The sequence below is a fragment of the Ostrinia nubilalis genome, chromosome 3, assembly GCF_963855985.1.
Source record: "Ostrinia nubilalis chromosome 3, ilOstNubi1.1, whole genome shotgun sequence".
Taxonomy (NCBI): Eukaryota; Metazoa; Arthropoda; class Insecta; order Lepidoptera; family Crambidae; genus Ostrinia; species Ostrinia nubilalis.
In genome coordinates, this window is record NC_087090.1 from 6,836,671 (window position 1) to 6,864,031 (window position 27,361).

The following is a 27,361-nucleotide window of genomic DNA, read 5'->3' on the forward strand; positions in this document are numbered from 1 at the left end:
TACTTTCCCTCCAGCCGGGCTAGGATGCGCGCCGTGATAAAATCTTATCGATGATTTTAGACGACAAACGTATGGGCTTATCGTGAAAAATGTATAAAATAGCGCGATAAATGCTTATTGCGTCGCGTATCCTAGGCCTACAGGTGGTATTACAAAATTCCACCCTGTTTACCTACCATTAAAAAACATTTTCTCTAATTTCTATTGATTTCATACAAAATCATTTTCTCTTGTGACGACAGAAAGCAATCTGTTTCCATGACAAATATAATTATGTAGCTCATACTTATAAATAGTTAGGCACTACTTTTAAAAAATAGCCAATAGCTCTTTTGGATATTTTGGTGAAACGTGCCTTAGTAATACCAACATTACAATTCGAAAAAATCATTGTGACGTACTTCCGATGTTTGATTTCCCAATAATTTAGTATTACTCACGTTCTTGTGATACAAAACGCTTACAAAATTCTAAGCATTTTTAAAAATCGTATAAAAATATAGTTTATTTTTATAAAATCCATTGCCTTGTTTAAGTAACAATTTTATATATCAATATAAAAAAAGCTTTTGCTAAACTCAACTTGACCTTGCCAGTTCTTTTCCGTTCAGCTACCGCGATTGGAACATGTCTTTTTCATCACCTGAAAGAAGGTAAGTCTAGTTTGGTGGTAATTTAGTGCTTGTTTTATGAAAGATCATGTAAACATTTGTAAATTTCATGGGGAAAATCAGCGGTGGGCTAAATACTACATATTTTTTGTTTTATTTGCCGACTTCACTCTCGCCTATCTGTCGCCGATTGCCAACATGGCGCTGGCAGAAATTTAGATGTTCGGCTAAACGCACGTGTTATATTTTCTATGTTATAAAACCATTGATTTTGAAACTTGAGCTTAGAAATTAACTGAGGTTAAATCAAATGGTGTAACTCGCGGCGTTTAGCTCAAATCTTGAAATGAATAATACCATCACTTTGACAGAAGCCAATAATGATTTCCAAGACTCATGTATGAGACATGATTCATGTTGTATGAAACGCTCTATTAAATTCACAGATCAGAAGATTGGCCGGAGGACTCCAAAAATGGGCCAAAGGATCAAGGGAGTTACGAGTCAGCCCCGGGCTTGGAGGGAGCCCTGGATACGAACTGGCATCAAGTCGTGGAGAGCTTCGACGATATGAACTTGAAAGAAGAATTGCTGAGAGGAATTTATGCCTATGGTTTCGAAAAGCCATCGGCTATTCAACAACGCGCCATTATGCCGTGCATCCAAGGACGCGATGTTATAGCCCAAGCCCAGTCTGGAACTGGCAAAACTGCGACATTCTCTATTTCAATTCTTCAACAAATTGACACAAGTATCCGTGAATGCCAAGCTCTAATCTTGGCCCCAACCAGAGAGTTGGCTCAACAGATTCAAAAGGTATGTTTCAGTGTAAAAAATACCATGCATTTGTTAGTGTAGTAGTGCAAACATAGAAATCTTTTGTATATTGAGTGGTGATTAATTTTGCTTTTATATTTTAGGTCGTGATAGCCCTTGGTGACCATCTGAATGCTAAATGCCATGCGTGTATTGGTGGCACGAATGTGCGCGAAGATATGCGCCAGCTGGAGAGTGGGGTTCATGTGGTGGTGGGAACCCCTGGCCGCGTGTACGACATGATCACCCGCCGCGCTCTTCGTGCTAACACTATCAAGCTCTTTGTTCTTGATGAGGCTGACGAAATGTTGTCTAGAGGGTGAGTCACTCAAACATGTTATTTTTTACTTCAAACCTTCTTTACATACTCATTGAAAAGTGGAAGCTTGAGTTCATTAACACCAAAAGTTGAGGCAATTAATATTGTGGTCCCTTGAAGCATTCAAATGTATTAGCTTTCATTCATGTTTAAGCATGGTATTTTTTAAAGTCAATGCTATTGTTTAATGACATTTATTATTGCTTTTCAGATTCAAAGATCAAATTCACGATGTGTTCAAGATGTTGTCAGCTGATGTACAGGTCATTCTGTTGTCTGCTACTATGCCTGATGATGTTTTAGAAGTCTCCCGCTGTTTTATGAGGGATCCGGTGCGCATTCTTGTGCAGAAGGAAGAGGTAATTACACTTTTTCTTAATTTACTCAATTTTTTTTGGTAATCAGTTAATTTCACAATTTATTTACGACTGTTTTGTTTGATTACAGCTTACCCTGGAAGGTATTAAACAATTTTTCATCGCCATTGAGGTGGAGGAATGGAAACTGGACACCCTGTGTGACTTGTATGACACACTCTCCATTGCTCAAGCTGTAATCTTCTGCAATACTCGCCGCAAGGTAATAAAAACAATAATATTATACTTCTAGTTTCACCTCATTGAATGTTCAAAGTATTGAGTACTGTCCAAAAGTACTAAGTAACACTACATTACTCTTTATACCTATTTAATTAATGAAAATTAAAGCAATTTGTAATTTAATGCTAATCTTTTTTAGGTCGACTGGCTGACTGAGTCCATGCAAGTGCGTGACTTCACTGTGTCTGCTATGCACGGTGATATGGACCAGCGTGAGCGCGAGGTGATCATGAGACAGTTCCGTACAGGATCCTCTCGTGTTCTCATTACCACTGACTTGCTGGCTCGAGGCATTGATGTTCAACAAGTTTCTTGTGTCATCAACTATGATCTGCCTACAAACCGTGAAAATTACATTCATCGGTAAGCATTGTCTAAGCTTATAATCTATTTTATTAGAATCTACCATGCTCTTTTCAAATGTTTTATTCATTTATGGTTTGATTGAAAACATTTTTGTTCTATTCCAGAATTGGCAGAGGTGGCCGTTTCGGTCGTAAGGGAATTGCTATCAACTTTGTTACTGAAGCTGACAAGCGAGCACTGAAGGATATTGAGGACTTTTACCACACTACTATCACGGAAATGCCCAGTGATGTGGCCAACCTCATCTGAGGTGTCAGCGCTTTTCCCGTTTATACTTTGTGTCCTGCGTTCTATTGCGATATTGATAAGGTGTGAGTATTAGGAGGAATCTCCTAATTACTGCTGTGCCGACTTTTTTTATTGGAACTCCTTTAATTTGGACCGATATATTTTGTTTTAGTTTAATTAATGAATACATTATACTATAATAGACGTATCAATATAAGTTTAATATACATAGGTAGGAATAAGACCGGCCCGGCCGGATGGCCCCCGTTCCGCGTAGGCCTCTCTGCCGCTTGCAGAGAGGTCTCATCGGGTACTGGAGAGGCTATTTCAATCACAAAAGTACTAGACGGAAACAATGTATTGTAACTCTTTTTCCAGTTGTACATAATATGGTAACTGTTTTTGTAATACGGTAAATAAATATAATTATATATCCCAATTGTATTGTTATTATGTTGATGTGTAGCGCTCCACTCCCGATCGGAACCTTAATTTTTCTGAATTATTGTATTGAATTGTGTAAATTTTGTTTTACAGAAGATCTACCTACTGAGCCTGTTGAAACGCACTATGGACACAACTATGTGGAAATAATAAATCAAAATTTCCTCAATAAGTTATTACTTTCTTTTGACAGGTCCTTACTGTATCCTGTATCCATAATATCCATTGCTTTTGCATTTTAATTTTGAACAATGTTTTCTACATGGTTTTTCTGTTCATTTCGAATTATTTATATTTTTGGAATAAATTTTGTTTCAAAACATTTTAGCGACTTTTGAGGAGTTTGAATTAAGGTTCCTATTTCTTGAGGCTTTTTATGGAACAACTAGCTTTCCGCCCGCGGCTTCGCCCGCGTGGAATTTTGTCTGTCACAGAAAAACTTTATCGCGCGCGTCCGTTTCAAAAACCGGGATAAAAACTATCCTATGTTCTTTCCCGGGACTCAAACTATCTCTATGCCAAATTTCATCAAAATCGGTTGCGAGGTTTAAGCGGGAAAGCGTAACAGACAGACAGACAGAGTTACTTTCGCATTTATAATATTAGTTGGGATAAACCAATATGGTACCGCGCTAACATGAAGTGCATTAGCCTATCAAACAGATATTGATCGATCTATAGTACAGCCTAGCTAGCTAGACACGGGGGTGGGTTGGCTAGACGGCGGCAGGGCAGGGGGGGGGGTGACGCCTCTCGCCAGACTGACAGGCGTGTTTACCCGCCGATCGATACTGCATATCACAATACGCATATTTCGTTAGTGCATAGTTACACTTAACCATAGCTAGATTTTTTACAATGGATATTGCAAATCAGACAAATTACACGTTTATTACACCCGTATTAGTTATACGAGCATTGAACAGATTAGGGGGCGTCCATAAATTACGTGAGACTTTTAGGGGGGGGGAGGGGGTCAACAAAAACCTCACTAAATCTCACGTGGGGGAGAGGGGGGGTCTCAGGAAATATCACGTAATTTTTTCCGCAAGAAATAGAGAAATAGAGTTTGCCAGAAAACTGGGTTTAAATCTTAAGTAAAAAAATTGGCCAAGTGCGTGTCGTGCCACGCGCAGTGTAGGGTTCCGTAGTTGTCCGTCGTTAACAAAATATATTTCAGAAGCAAGCAATTACTTCATCTAAAGTCGCTTTTAATATTTTCTTCTAAGGAATTTTTATTAGATATGAAAGTTTATAATACATGAGTTAAATGACTATTACTCTTAAACCAACTGACCTACCCTAACCGTTATGGTTTTCTTGAAAGTTCATAAAAAGCAGTATTGTTATGAATTTTTCCAGATTTTTCAAGCCAACAGTCTAGTTTTTAGAGGGGGCGCACTGTTCGAACAAAAATTGGCACTTTAAACTTTAATAGTTTGCAAACGGATTCCTAAATAGAAAAATAGTCTTTGAAACCCCCAAGTCATCCAACGATATCCTACACGATGGTGTAGAAGATGAAAAAAAATTCATCCCCACTTTACATGTAGGGGAGCTACCTACCCAAAAAAATATTTTTTCAAAATTTTATTCTACCGTTTTGTCTAGTGCCTATAGTTTCCAAGCAAAACCTCGGACAGACAGACATATCGAAACTATAAGGGTTCCTTGTCAGGACTACGGGACCCTCAAAAATTATATCTTCTATGATGATAATGACATTTTATTCTATACCGTCTGCATGACTGTGTGAATACTAAAATGCAGAATAAATGACGAAATTAAGAAAATTATAAAACAAGTTTTTTTTATCAAAATCGATTTTGCTGGATTATGTAGAAAGGAACAATAATTAGACTAGGTACTCCTGTAAAAAAAAAAACAATGAGACCCTAGTACTAACCGCTGTCACTACACGTGTTTTTCTGGATCTATTCGTAATCAGTGGGCTTAGTGCGACTTTATATCGATCGTGACAATGACATGCATTAAATGTATGATTGTACAGCGTCCCTAGCAGATACTTTCAAGAACTAAAATCTTAAACTTTATAGATCTTTTCAACCGACTTCAAAAAAAGGAGGAGGTTCTCAATTCGATCCGTATGTTTTTTTTTTCTATGTTTGTTACGCGATAACTCCACCAATTATGAACCGATTTCAACAAATCTTTTTTCGGCGTATAGGTAATACCTCAAGGGTGGTCCCATTTAAATTTAATAATAAAAAAAACAACCCTCAAGGGTGGAAAATTGGGGATGAACTTTTTTATACGCAATATCTCCGCCGATTATAAACCAATTTGAACGATTATTTTTTTGTTGAATAGGTATTATCAAAAGGGTGGTTTCGTGCGAATTTGAAGAAAATATTTCACCCCCAAGGGTGGAAAATTGGGGATGAACTTTTTTATACGCAATATCTCCGCCGATTATGAACCAATTTGAACGATTATTTTTTTGTTGAATAGGTATTATCAAAAGGGTGGTTTCATGCGAATTTGAAGAAAAACTGGTCATGGTAGGTACAACTCCTTAATGCTTAGGAGTTGTAGGATAATTCTTTTAATATTATAAGTACAAATAGACCAACAGTTGTATTCTTTCATGTTTTTAAGGTGGGCTGACGGTTTAAGGTCTTTTTAGGTTTCCTATATGGTAACCTGTATTTTGTAGGGAATATTATTTTACACTAGACATGAAGAATATGGTCTCAATGTATTGCCTACCTTCAGTGGTAACATCAAGGTAATAATTAGTTTACTAAAAAGCAAGAAATAAGTAAAATTTTATAAAAAAATTAAACCGACTCCAAAAAACCTACACTAAAAAGTAGAAAAATAATTACTAATTACCTACTTATGTATTAGGACGAATTATTAATATTTATGTAGGTATACCATGATTGATACTTCTGGAGTCGGTGCCAAGATTATGAAACATGTAAAGTTTGCCTGCACCGACTCCAAAAGTATCAATCATGGTATACCTACATAAATATTAATAATTCGTCCTAATAAATAAGTAGGTAATTAGTAATTATTTTTCTACTTTTTAGTGTAGGTTTTTTGGAGTCGGTTTTATTTTTTTATAAAATTTTTTGATGCACTCGTTAGCGACAACGGTAAATTCAAACTCGCACTAAGCACACAAAAAAAAACTTTCTCAGTTAAATTACTCAAAAACTATTAAAATTCGGATTTTTTTTAAATATCACGTGAGATTAGGGGGTGGGGGAGGGGGTCAGGCAAAATCTCACCAAATCTCACCAAGGGGGGCGGGGGGGTTGAAAAATAGCCAAAATTGTCTCACGTAATTTATGGACGCCCCCTTACCTAATACCCCAGTTCTACTAATCGTAAGATAGGAGAGGAGAAAACAATTATTACGCGCTCTGTTAACATAACAAATTCATAAAATAACAACTCTTACAACAAACTTAGGGACTGCCTTCATAAAACAACAACTCTTTTACAACACAAACTTTGGGACTGCCATGTAACTTTTTATAACAAATCTAGCTTTCCGCCCGCGTGGAATTTTGTCTGTCATAGAAAAATCCCTGTCCCTGTTTCAAAAACCGGGATAAAAACTATCCTGTCCTCTCCCGGGACTCGTACTATTAATAAAAGATGCCAAATTTCATCAAAATCGGTTCAGTGGTTTAGGCGTAGGGTTTCTGATTTCTCGACCTATTTTTTTTCTCGAGTTTCGAGAATTCTCGAGGCCAGTCTCGAGTTTTCTCGGGTCTCGAGTCTTTTAATGAAAACAGCTGAAATCGGTTGAAAAGACAATGCCGGAAATTGGCGTCTTTTTTTTTTCGCGCGGCCATCGACCAAACTTTGTTTTTTGATTACAAAATAGTGTAATAAATCAAACTTACTACGACATGTATACCTCTAAACTCAGTCTGAACTGAGTTACGAGCATTAGAAGGTTGATGATTTTCATACTAGATTTGCTTTTTGCGCGCAAAGTTTTGTAAGAAATTGCATTGCCATTTAATAAAAACAGGTTTTTTTAATCTAATATACCTACTTTTATGCACAACAATCAATATTTGAATTTAGTAGGTACGACTTATTTTAGTGAGGAAAGAAACAAAAAATAAAATCTTCTATCATAATTAATATTTACTAATAATCATAACAAAAGTCATAAAGTAAAATGTTTTCGTAGTCCAGGGTAGGTCTAAACGGTGAGCAAATAAGGAAAAAATGCGATGGCTTATTTATTGCCTTTAAGGCGGAACAGAGTTCGCCGGGTCAGCTAGTTAGAAATAATTATGATATTTAGGTAGGTATTACAGCTGAATATACATAGTTTCTTTGCAAATATTTTTACAGTACTTTAAGGATAATTATCAATAAAAATCTGGAGCTACAATTGAATCACTTGTTTTCTAAAGAACACAAGTCCAAATAGCAAAATTACGATAAATAGTTTTTTTAATGAACAAAAAAAAATGCTTTTTAATATTTTTTTTAATTTCTTACACATAACGACTTAAATAAACTTTACGAGGAGGCACGAGTACCTAACCTAACGTCTGTTAGGTAAGGTAACTGTCTAGTTAACAAATTTTTCAGTCTTTAAATCAGTCAGATTAAACATACATAATAAATATAGCATACTCGTTGGTGAACATTATTTATTACTTAGTTTCGATTGAGATCATGACTTGCAAATCAAATCAGTTAAAAAAGAAAAGACTAGGCCAGTCTTAAAGCAACGTTGACCTATTCAATAATTAAAAACTTACTTTTGTCTAAGAAAATAGGCTTTCAAGAATATTAAAGCTTCAAAATCGAAACTCGAGAATTCTCGAGCTCCGGTAATTTTTTTCTCGTCTCGAATGAAGCCAAATTTCTCGAGTTTTCTCGAGTTCGAGAAAGCTCGAGCAGAAACCCTATTTAGGCGTGAAAGCAAGACAGACTAGTTACTTTCGCATTTATAATATTAGCATAGATATAATTATGTGGAAAGGTTGTTTTTTTTGTTGTCCGAGGAACGCGGGTTCGATCCCCGCACTTGACTAACTATAGTGGGGCGAACCCACTTGTCGTGACGCTCGTAACAAGCATATTATTATATAGCTTAAGGCCTATTCAAACCTGAGCGATATTCGCTGCCGCTGTGGGTAGAGGTAGGGTTACAGGGGGCACAGTGACACACGGGGTACAGTAAAACAAGTTTAATATTTCTACCTCTTTTTATCAATTTATTTTTACTGGCCACACTGCTTTATTCATCGTTCGCAGTGCCATCTTGGTGCAGTTGTATTTTCTCAATTTGAAAGCTGCCTGTTGAATTCTTGCAAAAAAACTGATTTTTGAAAGTAATTCGTATCTCTTTTCACGAAATGGTTTTCGATTTTATTAGTAGACTGTTTACCAAAGGTATGTATGGCTATTTTTTAAATAATTCTTGCATATTTCTTGTAATATTGACATCAGACGAAGGCCGGTGTTTATAACCTAAAGAATGTTATATGTTTTTGTGTTATTGAAGGGGGTCATGGGGTACTAGTCCAGTAGAATTAGCTTTTAAATCGGAAATAATTCCTACAAAAGATTTTATTGTTTTAATGGCTTCATTGGTTGCCCATTAAGACTCTCCTAAGTTTTCGACTTCGACGGAGTTGTGCTTAAGTGGTGGGGGCCCCCGAAAGAGGCATTTTTCGGTTTTCCGGTTATACCGCGTAAAGGACTTACCCTATCAAAAAGTGGTCTTCATGACGGTTGAAGGGCACTTAATCCTGCATTGAATAAGACCAAATTCATATGTTTTGGACAAACCGTTCTCGCGCTAAAGTTCGGCAAAGTAGAAAATATACGTATAAATAATGACCTTCTCCACGTCCAATGGTTTGTTACCCACAGGCTTCCAATTCTTGAAAAGGGCCACCTCAACCAGTGTAACCCTATCAAGGCTTACGAGCTTGATGCGCCTATCCTTGTTCGTCCCAGCCGTTCCTTAACTGCGGTTGCTGCACCTCTTCCTGGCACTCACCTGAACGACTCTGTGTTACCTACTGTGGCTGCCCCTCTTCCTTGTATCCTCCTGCATGACTACGTTGCCTAGCCGTAAGCCTGGTCTAAGGTTCGACGCCAAAAATCAATAACAACAAGTTCATATTAAAACGCTGAAGAGTTTTTTGTTTGTTTGTTTGAACGCGCTAATCTTAAGAATTACTAGTTTGATTGAAATCATTATTTTTGTGTTGAATAGCTCATACATTGAGGAAGGCTATAGGATATATACAATCACTCTACGACTAATAGAGGCGAAGCAGTAAAGAAAAATGTTGCAAGCACGGGAAATAGTATTTAAACTATTTTCACTCGTACGAAGTTGATTTTGTGGCGTCGAACCTTGGACCAGGTATATGGCTAAGCAATGAAATCGTACAGGAGGGTACAAGGAAGAGGGGCAGCCACATTAGGTAACACAGAGTCGTTCAGGAGAGTGCCAGGAAGAGGTGCAGCAACCGCAGTTAAGGAATGACTGGGACGAACAAGGATAAGCGAATCAAACTCGTGAGCCTTGTTAGGGTTACACTGGTTAAGGCGACCCTTTACAAGGCTTGGAAGCATGTGGGTAACAAGCCATTGGACGTGGAGAGGGTCATTAATTATACGTATATTTTCTACTTTGCTTAACTTTAGCGCGAGAACGGTTTGTCCAAAACATATGAATTTGGTCTTATTCAATGCAGGATTAAGTGCCCTTTAACCGTCATGAAGACCACTTTTCGATAGGGTAAGTCCTTTACGCGGTATAACCGGAAAACCGAAAAAACGCCCCTTTCGGGGGCCCCCACCACTTAAGCACAACTCCGTCGAAGTCGAAAACTTAGGAGAGTCTTAATGGGCAACCAATGAAGCCATTAAAGCAAAAAAATCTTTTGTAGGAATTATTTCCGATTTAATCAATTTTTGTGTTTAATTCTACTGGCCTATACAGTGAAACGGGGCACAGTAAAACATGTTTCAGTGTAAGATAAGTTTTTGTTTTTAGAAAACACCACAATGGTTCGTAACCGGAAAAGAAAAACGGATATAGGGCTTCCTAATGAAGCAGATATGAACTTAAGAGAATCAGAAAATCTGAAAAATATTAATTTTAGCACATTGTATAGGTATTTCAAGAAAAAAAAGGAAAACCGAGAAGAAGAGGGACAGGTCGTGCGATATACGCCCAACTACAAAGTGCGAAGAGTGTTTACGGACTGTGCCCCAATCTGTTTCATAGTACCCCTACCCTAGTTTTATTGTACCCCAGATCTGGGGCACAGTGCAACAAAAAATTGATCTCGAAAAAGTGCCAATAATTTAAGATTACTTATAGAAACATGTAGTTTGATATTGTTGATTATTAAAGGGATAGCTAATGTAAATTTTCTTGAAAAGAGTTTATTAAAATAATAAGATATTTTGTTTCTATGAACAAAAAACGTTTTTTTGTTTCATTGTGCCCCACCTTACCCTACATACCGCGCGGGTTTAGCTCAGGTATTTAGTATCAAGTACCGCGGCTAGAGCGAGAGCGCATACCCACTGGGTTTTCTCTGCCGCAGACGGTAGCACATACCGCTTAGGTCTGAACAGTATTATTACCGCATACCCACTGTGTTTTCTCTGCCGCAGACGGTAGCGAATACCGCTTAGGTCTGAATAGGCCTTTATGGGACTTATAGTAATTTATATTATTTACAATTTTTTTTTAATGGCTTAAAAACCGGCATAAAAACTATCCTATATTCTCCACACGTATCCTTTCCTGGGTCATCTCAATAAATTGGTATGTATGTAAATATGTATTGGTATACAAATTCATCAAAATCGGTTCAGTGATTAAGTGAAAGATCGAATTGTGCGCACTACATATAATACAACCCGTTCGCGCTAAGTTTGCCGGTCCGTGGAATGCGCGTCCCCTCGTCTAACCGCGATTAAACGCAATTAGTAAGTGATTAAACGCAATTAATGTGTCTTATTATACCCAAATACACAATTTTTATACCCAAATACACAATGTTTGTTTTTATACCCAAATACACAATTTTTATTACAATTTTTTACACAATTTTAAATTTTATACGAGTATTTCTCAAAAAAAATGTACGTAACGAAACGGTAGTAACGAAATAGTAAGGCCATAAGGCTTGTTATACATTGGCGAAATATTGTGAATGCTCTTTATTTATTCAATTCGAAATATTTGTAAGTATGCACCCAAATACGGGGTAATATTAAAGGGTTAGAAATAAAATAAGGGAGTAATCATTCATACTAATTTTAATAAAATTATTTTTGTTCCATCATGTTTATCCATTTTGAGTCGTTCTCTGTAAGCTTTTTGCCTTTCGGCATTGGTTTTTGGCGGCATTCCTAAAAAAACAAAAGAAATAATCACATAAAAACGTAATCTAAATGATTTGATAATTTTTTGCTGGTGGCACTTCTGTAAAGCAGATAGTATCCAATCCTTTTGTTATTAACGCTCTATATTTTTTGAAATTACTTAATTAAGTAGTGAATATTACTATGCTTAGTCAGGTAATAACAGTATACACTCAGCATTATGTTGTACTTTTTCGTAACGTAACGAAATTCGCAAAAAACGTAACGAAATATTAGACAAAATGAGATCAGAAACAAGTATTTTTTTGATAAAATTTGTTACAGCAAATATAAAAGCTTACTAAATGTTCGTACCACACGTATTACAAAAAATGGTTAAATGAAGACTTACCGTTCTATATAAAATCGCTGATTTTACTGCCTGTTACGAAAAAGTAATCCCACAAAACACACACGTTTTCACTAATTTTCGCGATAGATGTTATGGCGGAGACGTCAGGCCAACAGCCATTCAGAGTGCAGCTATTGTTGTCCGTGTAAAATAAATACGGAATTGTTCAGAAACCATGGGAAAGTAGAAATAAATCGTAACTAAAGAGTAAATAACGAAATAGTAAATGAGAGCGACTCATTTTGTTTTTTTGCTTTAAATTGCCAATTCATTATGACACCCCATAGAAAATCAATTTGATACAGAAACTGTGATTACTGTAGAATGATAATACAAAGAAATTTTCAATAATTTAGTTACGTATCGCATTTTATGAAACAAAAATACATGAAAAAGCTAGGGTGGCAAACAGGTTTTTGTATGAAAGGTAAAAAAGGACTATTTTTAAAATATCTAAATATTTGGTAATAAGTAGGATTATAGCTATAATTCTTCGTTATCTTAAAGATTAATATTCATCCTTCAAAATTGTGTGTGTGTTTTTTTGTGTGATGATTTATAAATATAAAACTTTTGAACTGTTTCAAAGCACACTTTTTTTTTTCAAAATGTACATTTTTTTTGAGAAATACTCATACAATTTTTATACCCAAATACACAATGTTTGTTAAAGTTATAGACGCTACCCTTCGAGTGACGTGATATCGCCAGCGGCAAACTTTATGCGAACGGATAGTACCTACAATACTGTCTCTCGCCTCGCCCGAATTTCTAGAATTTTGTCCGAGTGCAAATTGCAATGGCAACCGCCACTTGAATACCATGTTGCCACCACAATGACATGTTGCCTTGCCTGGTGCGCGCGGAGGTTGCACGAGAGTGTGGACACGCTCTTCTCTACTACTTTCCCTTCAGGTGGCATTACAAAATTCCACCCTGTATAAACTTCTTCAAAGATTCCATTGAACGAAACGCCGAAGCTTCTTCAGTGATGAAGGCTAGGTAAGTTTCTATTTTTAACTTTGATTCCTAATTTATCTGCCGTTTTGCGTACCGGACTACTAAGCCAAGGGTCGCAGATTCGATACCCGCACCATAGTTTAATGAGTAGGTACTACAAACATGGGTTTATTTATTCCCATTGCCGCTAAAAAATATACAGGGTGGCCAAAACAGTGAGGTCTAAAAGAAAAATTTAGATTCCTTACATCAAGGTGTACCTAAATCACCCCCATGTATATCCTAATACGATTGTGCTTAGTTTAGGAGATAGAGTTAATTTTGTGATATTTTAAAAGTTTATGACCTAGTAGGCTTTAAACATTTTTGTCTTTTTTTTGGGTTGACTTTTCAAATTCCTTTTTTTCGACAGATTTGTTATTAATTGCAGATGTTTGAAAAAAATAATCACCTTCCTATCTTTGATACAAGATACAAAAGTTTTGCTAGAAACATTAAAATTATGCTTTTATCAGAACACTATCAAATTTTCAACTTCAAAGTTTAAGTAAAAAAAAGAACTTCCATAGGTCCAAAACCATTTTAAAACCTGCGGCGTTTCCTGAACGTTCATAATAATAAAAAAAAAATGTACAGTCACGGAATGAAAAGGTTCGTCAGTTTTCAAATTGATTCCTTCAACGAATCGCGAGCACATATTACCTTTTGAAACTAAGTTACAGAATAATCTCGAGTTAGAGAAAATAATCTTTAACTGTTCGTCAGTAAAGTTCAAAATTATTCAGAACAAAGTGGTTTGACGATTTATCTTGTCAAGAAGAATATTATGATTGATAAACTAAAACCTTCTTGTTGGTTCAACCTGCCATTATTATTTCGATTAAATAAAAAAAACTATTGTCAATTGGTCAATGTCATCATTGCATTGCACTGATGGGATAGAAAAATAAACAAGCAAAACCTTATTCGTTAGCAAACGTCATATTTATTTAAATGTTAGCAGCACTGTTTCTTGTACTGTTATGTTGGCAGGTTTGACTCTTACAGTACCTAGTGCAAGCGAAAACCGACACTAAGGTGACGAACCTTTTCATTCCGCGACTGTACTTAATGGGCCACTATTTTCTGTAATCGGTCCACTAAAGTGGTAAGTCGGAGATTCCGTTACATGTTTTTGACTTTCTTAGAGTGAATTAATATTGGGAATCCTCTAAGTTTACATTACGTAGAACAGATTTAGAGCAGTAACTGGACAGAACATGTTTTTATTCTCAACGAGGAAGCTCTTGCCCTTCAACACACCTGGTGGAAACTGATGATTAGGCTGAAGGTGGAAGGGAACTTCAACTACAAAGGATTCTATGGTTTCCTACCTCCAAATGCCGGAATACAGTAATGCTATTAACATGATTGTTATAGTGACAGACTTAGGAAAATAGAGTTTCTAGCCAGAAGGTGATTATTTTTTTCAAACATCTGCAATTTATAACATCTGTCGAAAAAAATAAATCTGAAAAAAGTCAACCCAAAAAAAAGATAAAAAGTTTAAAGCCTACTAGGTCATAAAATTTTAAAATGTCACAAAATTAACTCTATCTCCCTCCTAAACTAAGTATACATGGGGGTGATTTAGGTACACCTTGATGTAAGAAATCTAAATTTTTCTTTTAGGCCTCACTGTTTTGGCCACCCTGTATATTAATGGAAATGTTTTTATCACATTTATTTTTTGGCCACCATAGCCAGTTAGAAGAAGCTTGGCTCTCTATTCTTGGAATCATTTTTCACATGGAAATGTTTTGGTGGGTTAACGATATCTGGTGGTTAACCCATTATAGTACAAAGCTTTGCTCAGTTTGGCACTAGATGGCGCATTTAAGGATATTTTAATAAAATTACTATTTAAAATGTAATATTAATATTTTTTGACTAAGGAAGGTGTAGAATTAAAAGCTCTACATGAGATCTTGGGCCTTGTTGGCACCATTTTACATGAAAATCTTTTTGGTGGGATATCAGATGCCTGGTGGTAGGTACCCATCATAGTACAATGGTATCTATTACTTATTTTATTGCTTTCACTAGTTTTACATGTGGTAACTATTGTAATTTAATAAAGTACTATAAAAAACTGTACTACCAAACAGAATAAAAAAAGCTGAATGTAATGGCTAGGATAAACTTTTAATACCATAAAACGATTTAACACAACAATGAATATAATAGAAATTACTACACACATAGACAACAATGCAATATCATAATATCTACTGGCACAATTACAATTTTTAAATCATGTTAGTTTGTAACACATTTTTTACATTAATCTTACACTATAAAAAGTATTGTATAATATACTTATAACTCTTATAGCTGCCTTTAGTAAAATAATATCACACTTTTGGTAAAGTTCATTTTAATTAAAAAATAATGGAATGTTACTTTCAGTATATATCATAAAAATGCAAATAATAATATCAGTAACAAGACTGAAATTGGAAAAAATATGTATACAGTCATCCGTGGATGGCATATAGATACTAAAATGGAAGATTCATCATCATTCTTCAACCCATCTTTAGTAGGGACTTCAACAATAACTAATTCATCACTAAATAATCCAACATCAAATTCACATTCAGTTCTGTTTACACATATCTTAGAGTCAGACATATTTATGTATTGAAATGTTGGCTTGTATATGTCAAAAATTGCATGAATATCATTCATTACAATATCATTATCACTATAAAATATATAATAGTAATAACCATCTTCTAAAACTTGATGTGTTACTTTTAGGGTTGTAGTTTTTTCTAAATATTTTGTGCTATTGCACTGTATGGAGTAGGGAAAGTAATTGTTCATCAACATGTTATCATGGTAGCATTCATGCAAGCTGTTTTCAAAACTTGATATTGCACTCTCCTGTGGTGTATTAACAGTATTATTAAAAGCATTTCCTCCATGGTTAACTCCAGCATCTAGTACAGTGTTTGGGTTATGTAATGTTGATCTTTTTACATCTCTTCTTTTCCGCTTCCTGTCCTCAGAAGTTATGTTTACTTCCAAATCCTGGAATTTATCCATTATGTCAATATTCAATTTTGGTGCTTCATCTAACATTCCATTATCAATAATATTATTTTCTATTCTAATATTAGGCTCATTACTTGAATTGTTAAAACCATCATTTTCTTTGACTGGTTTTATAATTTTATCAGACACATTTTCTTGTTTTACATGAGGATTTTCAAGTGTCACTAAAACATGTTTGTTTTCTATAAATGAAGGGGATTTCTTATAACCATTTCCTTCTAATATTCCACAGGTATCAAGTATTTTTTCTCCTTTCACAACAAGTATTTTAGAACCTTCATGTCGGGAACATGCTTTAAGTTCTACAGTTGCACCTTTGAACAAATAAAATCCCCAATATTCTAAAGTGTCATCAGGCAATGTCATAGACTTTCTTAGCCTAATATGTTTCTTCCTATCTGATAATTCAGGTCTCCCTCTCATTTGGAATGCATTGAAAGAAGTATTCATTTTCAAGGAATGTTTAGCACAAAATATCGACGACTGTCCTTTGTGTATTTGTATCACATCAGAGTCGGATATCTTATACAGTACATCTGCATACTTAATATTCCGTAAATACAAGGGCAGAACAATAAGTATTGTAGGCATTATTGTTGTTAAAATGCAGAATGTAACTACTCTCCGGGATCCTCGCATTTTAGTTCCATCTGTAACAGAAAATGATAATTAGATTAAGTTTGTTTGGGTAGCTTCTTAAGCAACTGTTTGATGTGTATTTTAAAAGTATGCATTACACCTAATACTTTAAGTTTATATTAGGAATTTATTGAAAAGACAGGAATCTCTAATTATAAGAGTATCTAATTCTATCCTATACTTTTTAAGATTGGTGTAACACCAAATTCACTTACGTATTTTATGTGCGTAACATAACTAAGGGTTTACATGGCGGAAGGCAAATGCAAGTTGTGTTAGCTTACGGGAGATGAATCACATCACGTGCTTTATATTTACTTAGAACTAAACAAACATTTTTACAAAAACTTCTTCATCTTCAAGATTTGTTTGCTTGCTTTGACATTTGTTTGACAAGTTTTCGCAGAGTAGATTTTTTCACTCGTTCCTACTGGAACTGGCTAAGATAAAAAAACTATGCTGCCTAATCATTCGTAAACGTAATCTTCACCCGGCTTTTTCTTTCGTTAGGCCCACTTGTAAACATCCGTTTTTTCGCCGGACTACAGCCCGATTTTTTCGCCGGATTTAGCGGTGGTGCAATGGTGTATGGCACAGAGCACCTATGGTTTATAAAGAACGTGGGCACCAGTGTGCACATGCTTTGGACATAGGTCCGGCCCGGCTAGAAAATTTTCAACAAACAAAACAAAGGATAATATTAATATCCGTTTTTTGATGGTCCGTCGACCAGTGAAAAACGGATATCTACAAACGGCATAAAGTCCTCTGTTTTTATAAAGTAATATCTTATTATTATTCTGTGGTAATATTAAGTAAAAGTTTATTACGGTTTCTAAGGACCCACAGAGCACGTAATGGGGACCTATCTGTAGTGACCTGTAGGCCTAGGATGCGTGCCACGCAGTGGCGGATTAACGTATAAGCACTACAAGCACGTGCTTGGGGCCCCTGTTCTCCAGGGGCCTCCATCCTCTGCTGGCGTTTCATTTCATACCTACATTTTATCGAGATTCATCCACAATATGTCCGAAATCACCTTTAAACTATTATTTTAGACAGACTACAGCAATATACAGGCAGAAACACACTTAACGTAATTTTGGCAAACTTTTGAGCAAATTTCACCTGTGTGCGCCGCGAGACCGAGTGAGTGAGTTGTCTTTGCATTGCAAATGGTAGCGCCCATACGCATTACCGCACCTACTTAGGGAGCATTCAAGTATTACGTAACGCAATTTTTGAAGATTTTAGACTCCCCCTCCCCCCTTGTAACGCACCGTAACGTTTTTCTGTACCCCCCCTCCCCCTATCTAAACGTTACGTAACATTCAAGTGACCATTTTTACCCTAAAGGCGCTAAAAGTTATGTTATAGTTTTTGTCCTTGGTATAGTTTTAATTGCTCTTGCGGTAATCATACTAAATAAAACAAGAGATTTTCAATCCGCAACACCTGCGTATTTTGTTTATTTTTCTATAAATTTTTGGCTTTACACACACAATTGTTTTTCTCCGTCATTCCTATCCTAAGTTAGCTTTTTTTACTAATAAACTCTTAAAATACATAACATGTTTATTTTAACCTTTGGGAATGCAATTATAAACAGAAACCCAACTGAAATTAAACATTTTACTCGAAATAAAATCGTAAATAATTCCTACAAAAGATTTTATTGCTTTAATGGCTTCACTGGTTGCCCATTAAGACTCTCCTGGGTTTCCGACTTCGACGGAGTTGTGCTTAAGTGGTGAGGGCCCCCGAAAGGGGCGCTTTTAAGTTTTCCGGTTATACCGCGTAAAGGACTTACCCTATCGAAAAGTGGTCTTCCTGACGGTTGAAGGGCATTTAATCCTGCATTAAATAAGACCAAATTCATATGTTTTGGACAAACCGTTCTCGTGCAAAGTAGAAAATATGTGTATAATTAATGACCCTCTCCACGTCCAATAGCTCGTCACCCGTAGGCTCCCAAGCCTTGTAAAGGGTCGCCTTAACCAGCGTATCCCTGTCAAGGCTCACGAGTTGGATTCGCTTATCCTTGTTCGTCTCAGCCGTTCCTTAACTGCGGCGAAACAGTAAAGAAAAATGTTGCAAGCATGGAAAATAGTATTTAAACTATTTTCACGCTTACGAAGTTGATTTTGTGGCGTCGAACCTTGGACCAGGCATATGGCTAAGCAATGCAATCGTACAGGAGGATACAAGGAAGAGGGGCAGCCACAGTAGGTAACACAGAGTCGTTCAGGTGAGTGCCAGGAAGAGGTGCAGCAACCGCAGTTAAGGAACGGCTGGGATGAACAAGGATAGGCGCATCCAGCTTGTAAGCCTTGATAGGATTACACTGGTTGAGGCGCTCCTTTTCAAGACTTGGAAGCCTGCGGGTAACGAGCCATTGGACGTGGAGAGGGTCATTAATTATACACATATTTTCTACTTTGCCGAGCATTTGCACGGGAACGATTTGTTCAAAACATATGAATTTGGTCTTATTTAATGCAGGATTAAATGCCCTTCAACCGTCAGGTAGACCACTTTTCGATAGGGTAAGTCCTTTACGCGGTATAACCGGAAAACCGAAAAAGCGCCCCTTTCGGGGGCCCCCACCACTTAAGCACAACTCAGTCGAAGTCGAAAACCTAGGAGAGTCTTTATGGGCAACTAATGGAGCCATTAAAGCACTAAAATCTTTAGTAGGAATTATTTCCGATTTAATTCATTTTTGTGTTTAATTGTACTGGCCTAGAAGGATAAACGAAAAAGGTTGCCAATTGGGAGTTTTAATTCCCTAAATGTTTATTAAAAAAAAGAAACAATGTTACGTAACTTCTTGTAAGAAAGACCCCCTCCCGCCCCTGTAACGCATCGTAATTCGTAACGTTTTACGAGACCCCCCTCCCCCCAAATTGCGTTACGTAACTTGAATGCTCCCTTACCTACTTTATTTACGGAGTGGCTTTTATTGAAACTACTGAAATCTCGGAGTTTGCTCTGATTAAGGCAAGGAAAAAAATTTAAGTTTTAAATTATACCTACTAGTACTACACTTTATATTTTGATGAACTTTCATTTTATACTTTCTACCTTCCATTCCATACCTTCCATTTCCATTTAAGCAATAGAGGGCCTACATAGGCTCTGTGCTTAAGGCCTCGGATACTCTTAATCCGCCACTGGTGCCACGATAAGTTTTTATCGTGCCATTTTATCGATTAAATGCGAGAAGCCCATACATTTTATGGTCTAAAATCTTCGATAGGATTTATCACGGTGTAGGGATTGCAACCGGCCGGGCCCGGTACCCTTTTAGGCACCCACCGGGCCCGGCCATTCTTACCGGACCCGGTAGGTGAAACAATTTGTCTTATTTATACCAAATCTACCAAAGTTTATTTATCTATCAAAGTTGTTATGACTTTTTCTAAATCTACCAAAGTTTATCTATCTATCAAAGTTGTTTTGTTTGGTATTTTAAGCTGCGTTATTTGTATAAACTTATAAAAAAGGAATAATTACTACTAATGATACTTTTCCGTTCATGTAAAGTACTCAATTCTGTATTAAGTGTGATTTTATGACTTGAGTATTGAGTCATTGTCTTTTTCCATTCTTATACAACGTGCTCCTGACAATATCCTGTAACCCTAGGATAAAAATTCATCATTCATCAATTTTTTTTTTACTTATTTTTTCATATTAAAATAATTCCCTCTCTTCTGCCTCACCATATTCCGTTACGCGGGGTCGACTTCCCCAACATGCGCCGTCATTTGATTCTACCTTGAACGCATAAAATAATTCGCCATAGTTAAATAACCATGTAAAACCGTGGATTTTTACTTAATAATGACCCAGTTAATTGAAGGTTCAAGCCAATCACTGTTTCTTCTTAAAAATTGGGGAAGAGATAGATGACAGTTTGTCCATCGTCCATTAAGATTAGTAACTACAAAAATTCCGGCAAAACTTTTTTAACTTAACACTGTTTTCTTCTGTCAAATGTACCATTTTCTGCAAAAGGTGATTATAAAGTTCCTCACTGTCTATCAAAGGTTCAAACGTATTTCTTAAGACTATGAACAAATCTATATTATTCACAATAGCTTCCATTGTAATTACATGTTAAAAAGGCATTTAAAGTTGAATTTTATTGGTGACGTTACACAGCCCAAACTAAATTTTAAAAAAATAAACAATCCTTATCTGTTTTTTACCCCCACCCCTGACCATTATCTGCTTATTCGCAAAACACGTTAATTACGAGGTATGTATAACTTCATTGTTGTTTTAAAGTCATGTGCTGATAGGAAAGAAATGGTTTAACAGATTCTGCGAATAGATAACAATGTCACCTAACGATAAAATCACTTTCTAGTACCGTAATCGACGCTTTTTCTAAAAAAAAGAACTAAAATACAATTACAAGAAGAGTCAATTTTAATTTTTTTTCGGAATCGTTTAACAGGCCAAGTTGCAGTTTGGAGCAGCTGGAAATAGCTTAGAATATTAGTAAATAATGCAGTTATACCGACCTAGGTTGTTTCAAGTCACGATCTAGCAGGTCTTCGGAGAAAATTAGTACTTTATGTCTCGTTTCATACAAAAAAAAAACACAAATTTTTTTTTTAAGCTAAAGTATCAGGTTTAGAGAAAAATGTGATATGACATGTCGTGATGAGTGAGCAAAGGACTATCGATTGGCAATTTATAAAATTCGATTTTCCGGAAAAAATCCCTATGTCCACTTTATAGCAATTTCGATCCACTGTGCGACGCACGGGTGGGGGAAGGAGAAAGCAACCGAGATGGTGTTCACACTATCACGTCTTGACCAATTTCCTACATAATATGGTATTTGCACCATTATAAACAGGGGCTCGAAACAAAATATGAGGTCGAGGTCGACCCTGTCAAGGTGCGTATCGGAGCCATGATCGGCGCCACACTCGTAGCTACCACATCCTAGTTTGTTCTGATTTTGAAGTTAGATCGACACAACAACTAAAATAGGTCATAATAACTTACCGTTTTCTTTATTTTGAACGAATGTATATTGGTAATTTGTACTATAATAAGTACTTGTAGACCTGCGAAAATCTGGTTTACTCATTTTTCTAATTTAAGTTAGCACTTTTTATTTAAAATAAATCACACACTAACAACAACGTATTATGAATGAGTGTAACTAATAATAAGGTAACGAACCAGTTATGTTATTGAACGTTTAAGATAAGCTTATCTCACATATCAGTTAGTTGAGAACTATTTACTTAATAATACTGAACAAAAAATACTGTTTCGATTTACGTAACTAGGTAGGTAGTTGCGCTGCACTGCAAAATTTATTTACCCAGAAAATTATCAGTAACTGGCTCTAAAAATTAATTATCTTAGGTATATAAATATTGGTGTACAGAGCCCCGATTACGGTAACTTTTAACGTCTACAATCCAGACACGCTTCATCGACGCTGCGATACGATTGGTCGAAACAGCTGACGTACGCTGTTGAACGACCAATCGTATCGCAGAATCGAGAAGCGTGTCTGGATTGTAAACGTTAAAGGTTACCGTAATCGGGGCTCTGGTGTAAGTACTGTGCAGAAATCACTTCACTACGGCAATTCTTGTACTGTTTAAGCTCAGAGCCCCGATTACGGAAACTTTTAACGTTTCCAATCCAGACGCGCTTCTGATTCTGCGATACGATTGGTCAAAACAGCTGACGTACGCTGTTGAACGACCAATCGTATCGCAGAATCGAGAAGCGTGTCTGGATTGTAGACGTTAAAAATTACCGTAATCGGGGCTCTGCACGTTTTTTGCCCTACAAATTGCCTACAAAATAATATTGAATGTTTTTGTTGATTGCAGGGCAATACACGCGCTGGAGACCCGGCTTTATTTGATCAGTCAACAATAGTTTTAACTTTTACAGTGAACTTTTCTTCAAAATTATTAATTCATCGAACTAATCACACCTCACTATTATCACTAGTGACGTTACTTGGCCATAAAAATATTTTTGCCGTAATAATTATTACCAAAAAACTTTTGGACGAAGCTGAAAGCAAGAGAAAGGTCCTGAGCCCCGATTACGGTAATTTTTAACGTCTCCAATCCAGACGCGCTTCATCGATTCTGCGATACGATTGGTCAAAACAGCTCACGTACGCTGTTTTGATCATTACGCTGACCAATCGTATCGCAGAATCGATGAAGCGCGTCTGGATTGGAAACGTTAAAAGTTACCGTAATCAGGGCTCTGGGTTCGAATCCCGACTTAGGCAAATCGATTTTTTCAAGGAGCTGAAAGCCGTATGTAAAAAATATTAAGACTGGGTTGTATATCGTAATCACAGATATGGATTAGAGTAGATACAGCAAGTTGATCGTCAAAGCGTGCCATTCCGATATGTCCAAATGGACATACATGGTCGAGTGATGTTCATGTAATTCGATTACAACAATCGGTTACGATGATTTTACGAGGACAGTAGTACGAACACGGTAGAAAGAAGAAATTATTTACGGATTGAGAATTGTAATTAACAGCACAAGTATCAAATAATTAATTAGAATAAAGTAGCAGTAGAAGAAGTATAAAGTAGCATTGTTTTTAATACATATCCTGCGATGTACTCTTAAGAGTTAAAACCATGGTCCCTGTATGTGGTGCACTCATACCGATCCCAAGGAACCGTACTTACTCATAACAATAAGACACACACTGATGCATGTATTCATGCACTTGACAAATTTATGTCTTGAAACGCTGGTAGGGTAAAAAAAAATAACGAGATTTGACGATTTGTAAGAATTAATTTATTTTAAAAAGGTAAATATAGATGTTTTTGGTTTTGTATTTAACAAATTATCAGTTTTATTGGAATTAATTAATTTTCGAATCGAGTCACACACACGATATCATTCGATGACTTTGCAAATGCAGTACGATGATACGATTACTTTTACGTTGCGGCAATCACTAAAATTCGCTAAAATGACACTAATGACGTTTAAAAAGTGGCACGCTCGGCTTCATACAATTTTTGACACATGCTGCATCTATCCATATCTGTGATCGTAATGGTCTTTTCCTGCAAAAGAAAAAAAAGCGACATGACAGATTGACAGATGACAACTTTTTGCGACTTCGTATTACGTCACTGTCACTGTCACCTGTGACTGTCACTGGGATTCCCTTGGCGTATTCCAGCATATTCTTCGTTTCCAATTTTTGAAAATTTCAATTAAACTATGACTGACATCCTAAAACCTGATTTGCTATGGATAGAAGGAAGGTGTTACCGAATAAATGATTCCAATACTGAATTAACATCTTTTCAAGAACACGATTTGTATGAAAATGGTTTGTTGTTTACTTACTGATTGTTTTTCATAATAAATTCATTTAATCCTCCGGACCAGGTAGTGTCCGTAGATTTATCCCGATTCATCTTTAATTGGAGCATAAAAGTGCTGTCGGTTGGAACTATATACCTAATAGTTTTTTTCTTACACCAAATCTAGACTAGATATACGTAGATATAGATATAATTAGAGTAGGTACAATCAAAAGATCTATTTTACTACCGTGAAGCAGGTCTTTTAAAATATTTCGAATTATTTTCAGATGTACCATATTATGACGATGTGAATGATGCTGATGACGATGATGACAATTTTGATGTTGTGTTATTAGATAACAGCCGATTTACTACAAGTTTTCATGTATCTAAGTAAGTTATTATATTAAATGTGATGACAAATATTTAAAAAAATTATACTTGCTTAACCCGACCAAATTTTCATTATCATTAATAAGTAAATTTTACAAATTACTATATTTATGTAGTTACCTTTTTTATTATGATAATGTATTTAGATGCTGCAATAATATTGTGTTTGAAGTCTTAGACATAGTCCTTGCTTATTTCAGGCATTATATCGGCGCAATAATTGGCAAAAAAGGGGCAGTAAAATGTAGAGTTGAAAGAGACACAAAAACTGACATTAAAATACCTAAACAGGGCCAAACTGGAGATATCGTCATATTTGGGTCAAGTGCATCGGTATTTATTAATTACACTCCTTTTTTACATTTAATAGTTCATATTAAATTAATTAACCCATTTTTATGACTTAATAATGCATTATTTTTACTGACAATTTTATTTTAAACTTTATAATAATAAGTTTTATTTGCTACAAACATTTTTTTTTTTTTTTTCAGAGTGTAAAAGCAGCTAGACGCAGAATAAATATTATAGTGATGTCTTCAAGAATGAAACAGAGACCTACACATTTTATATCTATACCAATGAATAGTCCAGATATAATGAATAACTTTGAAACTTTTAAGGTATATGTAGATCACGGTATAGGTATAGGCACATCAAGCTTAACATTATACTTTATTTCTGTGACATCTTGTTGGAAATACATAGGTGCTATTTTACCTGAAATACTTAATTATTTTATGTACAGTACAGTACTAATTTTAGTTTTTGCTTACTGTTGAATTGTATGTCATGATCACTTTGTTATCCCTATTTGCTAATGTTATATGTATACTATTTTTCGTTCAGAACAATATACTTCGTGATTGTCCAGGAAGAGGATTGGATGAATCACTATTTATTAAACCCAACAAATTACATCTTACATTGGGAGTTATGTGTTTGATGGACAATGAGGAAAGACTTTTGGCATCAAAATTGTTGACTGAAGCTAAAGAGAAAATTATTTTGTAAGTATGTAAGAAGTACGTAAGTGTAATGAAACACTTATTAGAACTCAAAATTACTTGAAATGTTGCATTAAAATGGTCTAAGTTAGTAATAATAACACTGGAAGCGTGGTCAAGGCGTGAGCGAGACAGACAGATCAATGTGCGAGCGCGTACGCAGTGTTGCCAGTCGGGTCTTGTCAGAAATTACCAGAAATATAATAAAATGTACGGGGGGGGTGTGCGGAGAGATTGTGTAAGGTTGTTCATGGATGGAAAATGAATACAATTGATCATCAATCGTTTACCTAAATTCGAAATTTTGAGTATTCCATGAAGACCGAAAAGTGACCGGTCGTATAAAAACGTTTCATGGATTTGCTATCGAAAAACATTCGCTAAAACTAATTTTTTTTAACAAATAATAAATCAAATTCATGTTTAAATGCAGTTTATGACATAATTTTTAAATTTTCACTATTAATATTTTTTACTGAATAACCTGTAAAAGTTAATTCTACAATTTCTGAAAAATCACCTAAAAGTAACCTTTTCATTAGTGTAACCTAAAAGTAACCAATGCAGTTCAAAAGTAACCTAAAAGGTTACAAAAGTAACCTTCTGGCAACACTGCGCGTACGACTACTCTACTGAATGAACGAGCAGCGGAGTGGCCCAGCTGTGACGCGTAAAATAGGGACTAAAGAAAATTTAATAAAAAAATTAACTTTATAAAAATTTTAATTTTTTTTTACTTTATCTTTTTCACACATTACTACATAACCTCTTAAAATTTTTCCGGTGATAAAAAAGTAGTGGTGTATTATCCCATCAAACCCTCTTTTCCAATTTCTTTTTTAACCTTTTATTCTCATTTTTTTAATGTATGACCACTGAGCAGTTCCACACGCCACTAAGTGAAAATATAGAGCTACTTTTTATGAAAAAAGTGGCTCTATATTTTATCCATATTTAATTTCAGACCTATGCTGGAGGATTATTTACCTTTTAAAATTAGACTAAAGGGTCTGTCATACATGAACGACGACCCGCGAGAAATCAACGTGCTGTACGGTCGCGTGCAGGAAGAGGGAGCCAGCACTGGTCTCATTCAGAAATTGGCCGATAGCTTAGTCAGTCACTTTTATAAAGCAGGTGAGTTATATATTTTTGTATGTAATATAATAAAAAATCATGGTGGTCATGTTAACTCATGTTAGCTACCTTTTCGGACACAGATATAGTAACATCTAAAAATATGGAGATGTGGATTACACTAGTCTTTCATTGCTTGAATTTTTGTATCTCATTTTAAGTACTGTACTCAATATGTCTGTATCTTCTTTTGATTAAAAGAACCACACCGAAAAAATGTGAGAAATGAATCAAGCCGTATTAAATTCAGTAAAATAACTTTTATTTTTTCCAGGTTACATGGAAAAAGATCACGGTAGAGATAATGTGAAACTGCACGTAACTTTAATAAACTCTAAATACAGAAGTCGGGCGGCGCAAGGTGGAGAAGATTCGCTCTCATCTACTTCTAGAAACTCGAGGCAACCGCGAGTAACGTTTGATGGCTCTGAGATTCTGAGAAAATACGCAGATTACGATTTCGGCGTCATAGAGTTCAAAGAAATTCATCTCTCACAACGCCATTCGATAGGCAACGACGGGTTTTACCAACCCACTTGTGTTATTTGTTGCAGTACGTAATTACGATGTTATATTTTGTTATTTATTTATAATAAATGTTGAAAATAATAACATTACATTTTATTTATCTCTATTT

At 35.7% G+C, this 27,361-nt stretch overlaps 3 protein-coding genes across 6 annotated transcripts; 2 read left to right on the top strand and 1 right to left on the bottom strand.

The window, feature by feature from the left end:
* Positions 1-439: 439 nt before the first annotated feature.
* Positions 440-3,707, top strand: LOC135087756 (eukaryotic initiation factor 4A). Of its 2 annotated transcripts, XR_010260912.1 has the most exons (8): positions 440-653; positions 1,058-1,427; positions 1,532-1,746; positions 1,958-2,105; positions 2,194-2,325; positions 2,485-2,708; positions 2,816-3,022; positions 3,477-3,707. XR_010260912.1 is itself a non-coding variant. In XM_063982535.1 (7 exons), exons 1-7 carry the CDS (start codon positions 628-630, stop codon positions 2,958-2,960), a joined length of 1,260 nt encoding a protein of 419 aa, XP_063838605.1. In that variant the 5' UTR covers positions 440-627; the 3' UTR covers positions 2,961-3,555. The 2 variants fall into 2 exon arrangements, 1 of the variants encoding a protein (XP_063838605.1); XM_063982535.1 differs by having other exon boundaries at positions 2,816-3,555.
* An 11,559-nt stretch (positions 3,708-15,266) lies between these two features.
* On the bottom strand, positions 15,267-22,253 carry LOC135087760 (uncharacterized). 3 transcript variants are annotated; one of them, XM_063982548.1, is made up of 2 exons: positions 21,865-22,253; positions 15,267-16,850 (listed from the first exon to the last, which is right to left on the bottom strand). In XM_063982548.1, the coding sequence occupies exons 1-2, from the start codon at positions 21,947-21,949 to the stop codon at positions 15,556-15,558; spliced, it is 1,380 nt and encodes a 459-aa protein (XP_063838618.1). In that variant the 5' UTR covers positions 21,950-22,253; the 3' UTR covers positions 15,267-15,555. The 3 variants fall into 3 exon arrangements, with proteins under 3 accessions (XP_063838618.1, XP_063838620.1, XP_063838619.1); XM_063982550.1 differs by lacking the exon at positions 21,865-22,253 and adding an exon at positions 17,124-17,420; XM_063982549.1 differs by lacking the exon at positions 21,865-22,253 and adding an exon at positions 17,055-17,418.
* A 1,766-nt stretch (positions 22,254-24,019) lies between these two features.
* On the top strand, positions 24,020-27,336 carry LOC135088280 (activating signal cointegrator 1 complex subunit 1). Its single transcript, XM_063983153.1, has 7 exons — positions 24,020-24,210; positions 24,475-24,580; positions 24,781-24,913; positions 25,075-25,203; positions 25,430-25,590; positions 26,552-26,724; positions 26,999-27,336. Exons 1-7 carry the CDS (start codon positions 24,099-24,101, stop codon positions 27,283-27,285), a joined length of 1,101 nt encoding a protein of 366 aa, XP_063839223.1. The 5' UTR covers positions 24,020-24,098; the 3' UTR covers positions 27,286-27,336.
* Positions 27,337-27,361: the final 25 nt, after the last annotated feature.

Coding starts and splice junctions, on each gene's coding strand:
- LOC135087760 (XM_063982548.1), bottom strand. CDS start 21,949: ATGAGTAAACCAGATTTTCGCAGGTCTACAAGTACTTATTATAGTACA. Junction 16,851..21,864: donor CGTTCAAAATAAAGAAAACG/GTAAGTTATTAT, acceptor TTTCTGTTACAG/ATGGAACTAAAATGCGAGGA.
- LOC135087756 (XM_063982535.1), top strand. CDS start 628: ATGTCTTTTTCATCACCTGAAAGAAG. Junction 654..1,057: donor TTTTCATCACCTGAAAGAAG/GTAAGTCTAGTT, acceptor TTAAATTCACAG/ATCAGAAGATTGGCCGGAGG. Junction 2,326..2,484: donor TCTGCAATACTCGCCGCAAG/GTAATAAAAACA, acceptor AATCTTTTTTAG/GTCGACTGGCTGACTGAGTC.
- LOC135088280 (XM_063983153.1), top strand. CDS start 24,099: ATGACTGACATCCTAAAACCTGATTTGCTATGGATAGAAGGAAGGTGT. Junction 25,204..25,429: donor ATAACTTTGAAACTTTTAAG/GTATATGTAGAT, acceptor TTTTTCGTTCAG/AACAATATACTTCGTGATTG. Junction 26,725..26,998: donor CAGTCACTTTTATAAAGCAG/GTGAGTTATATA, acceptor TATTTTTTCCAG/GTTACATGGAAAAAGATCAC.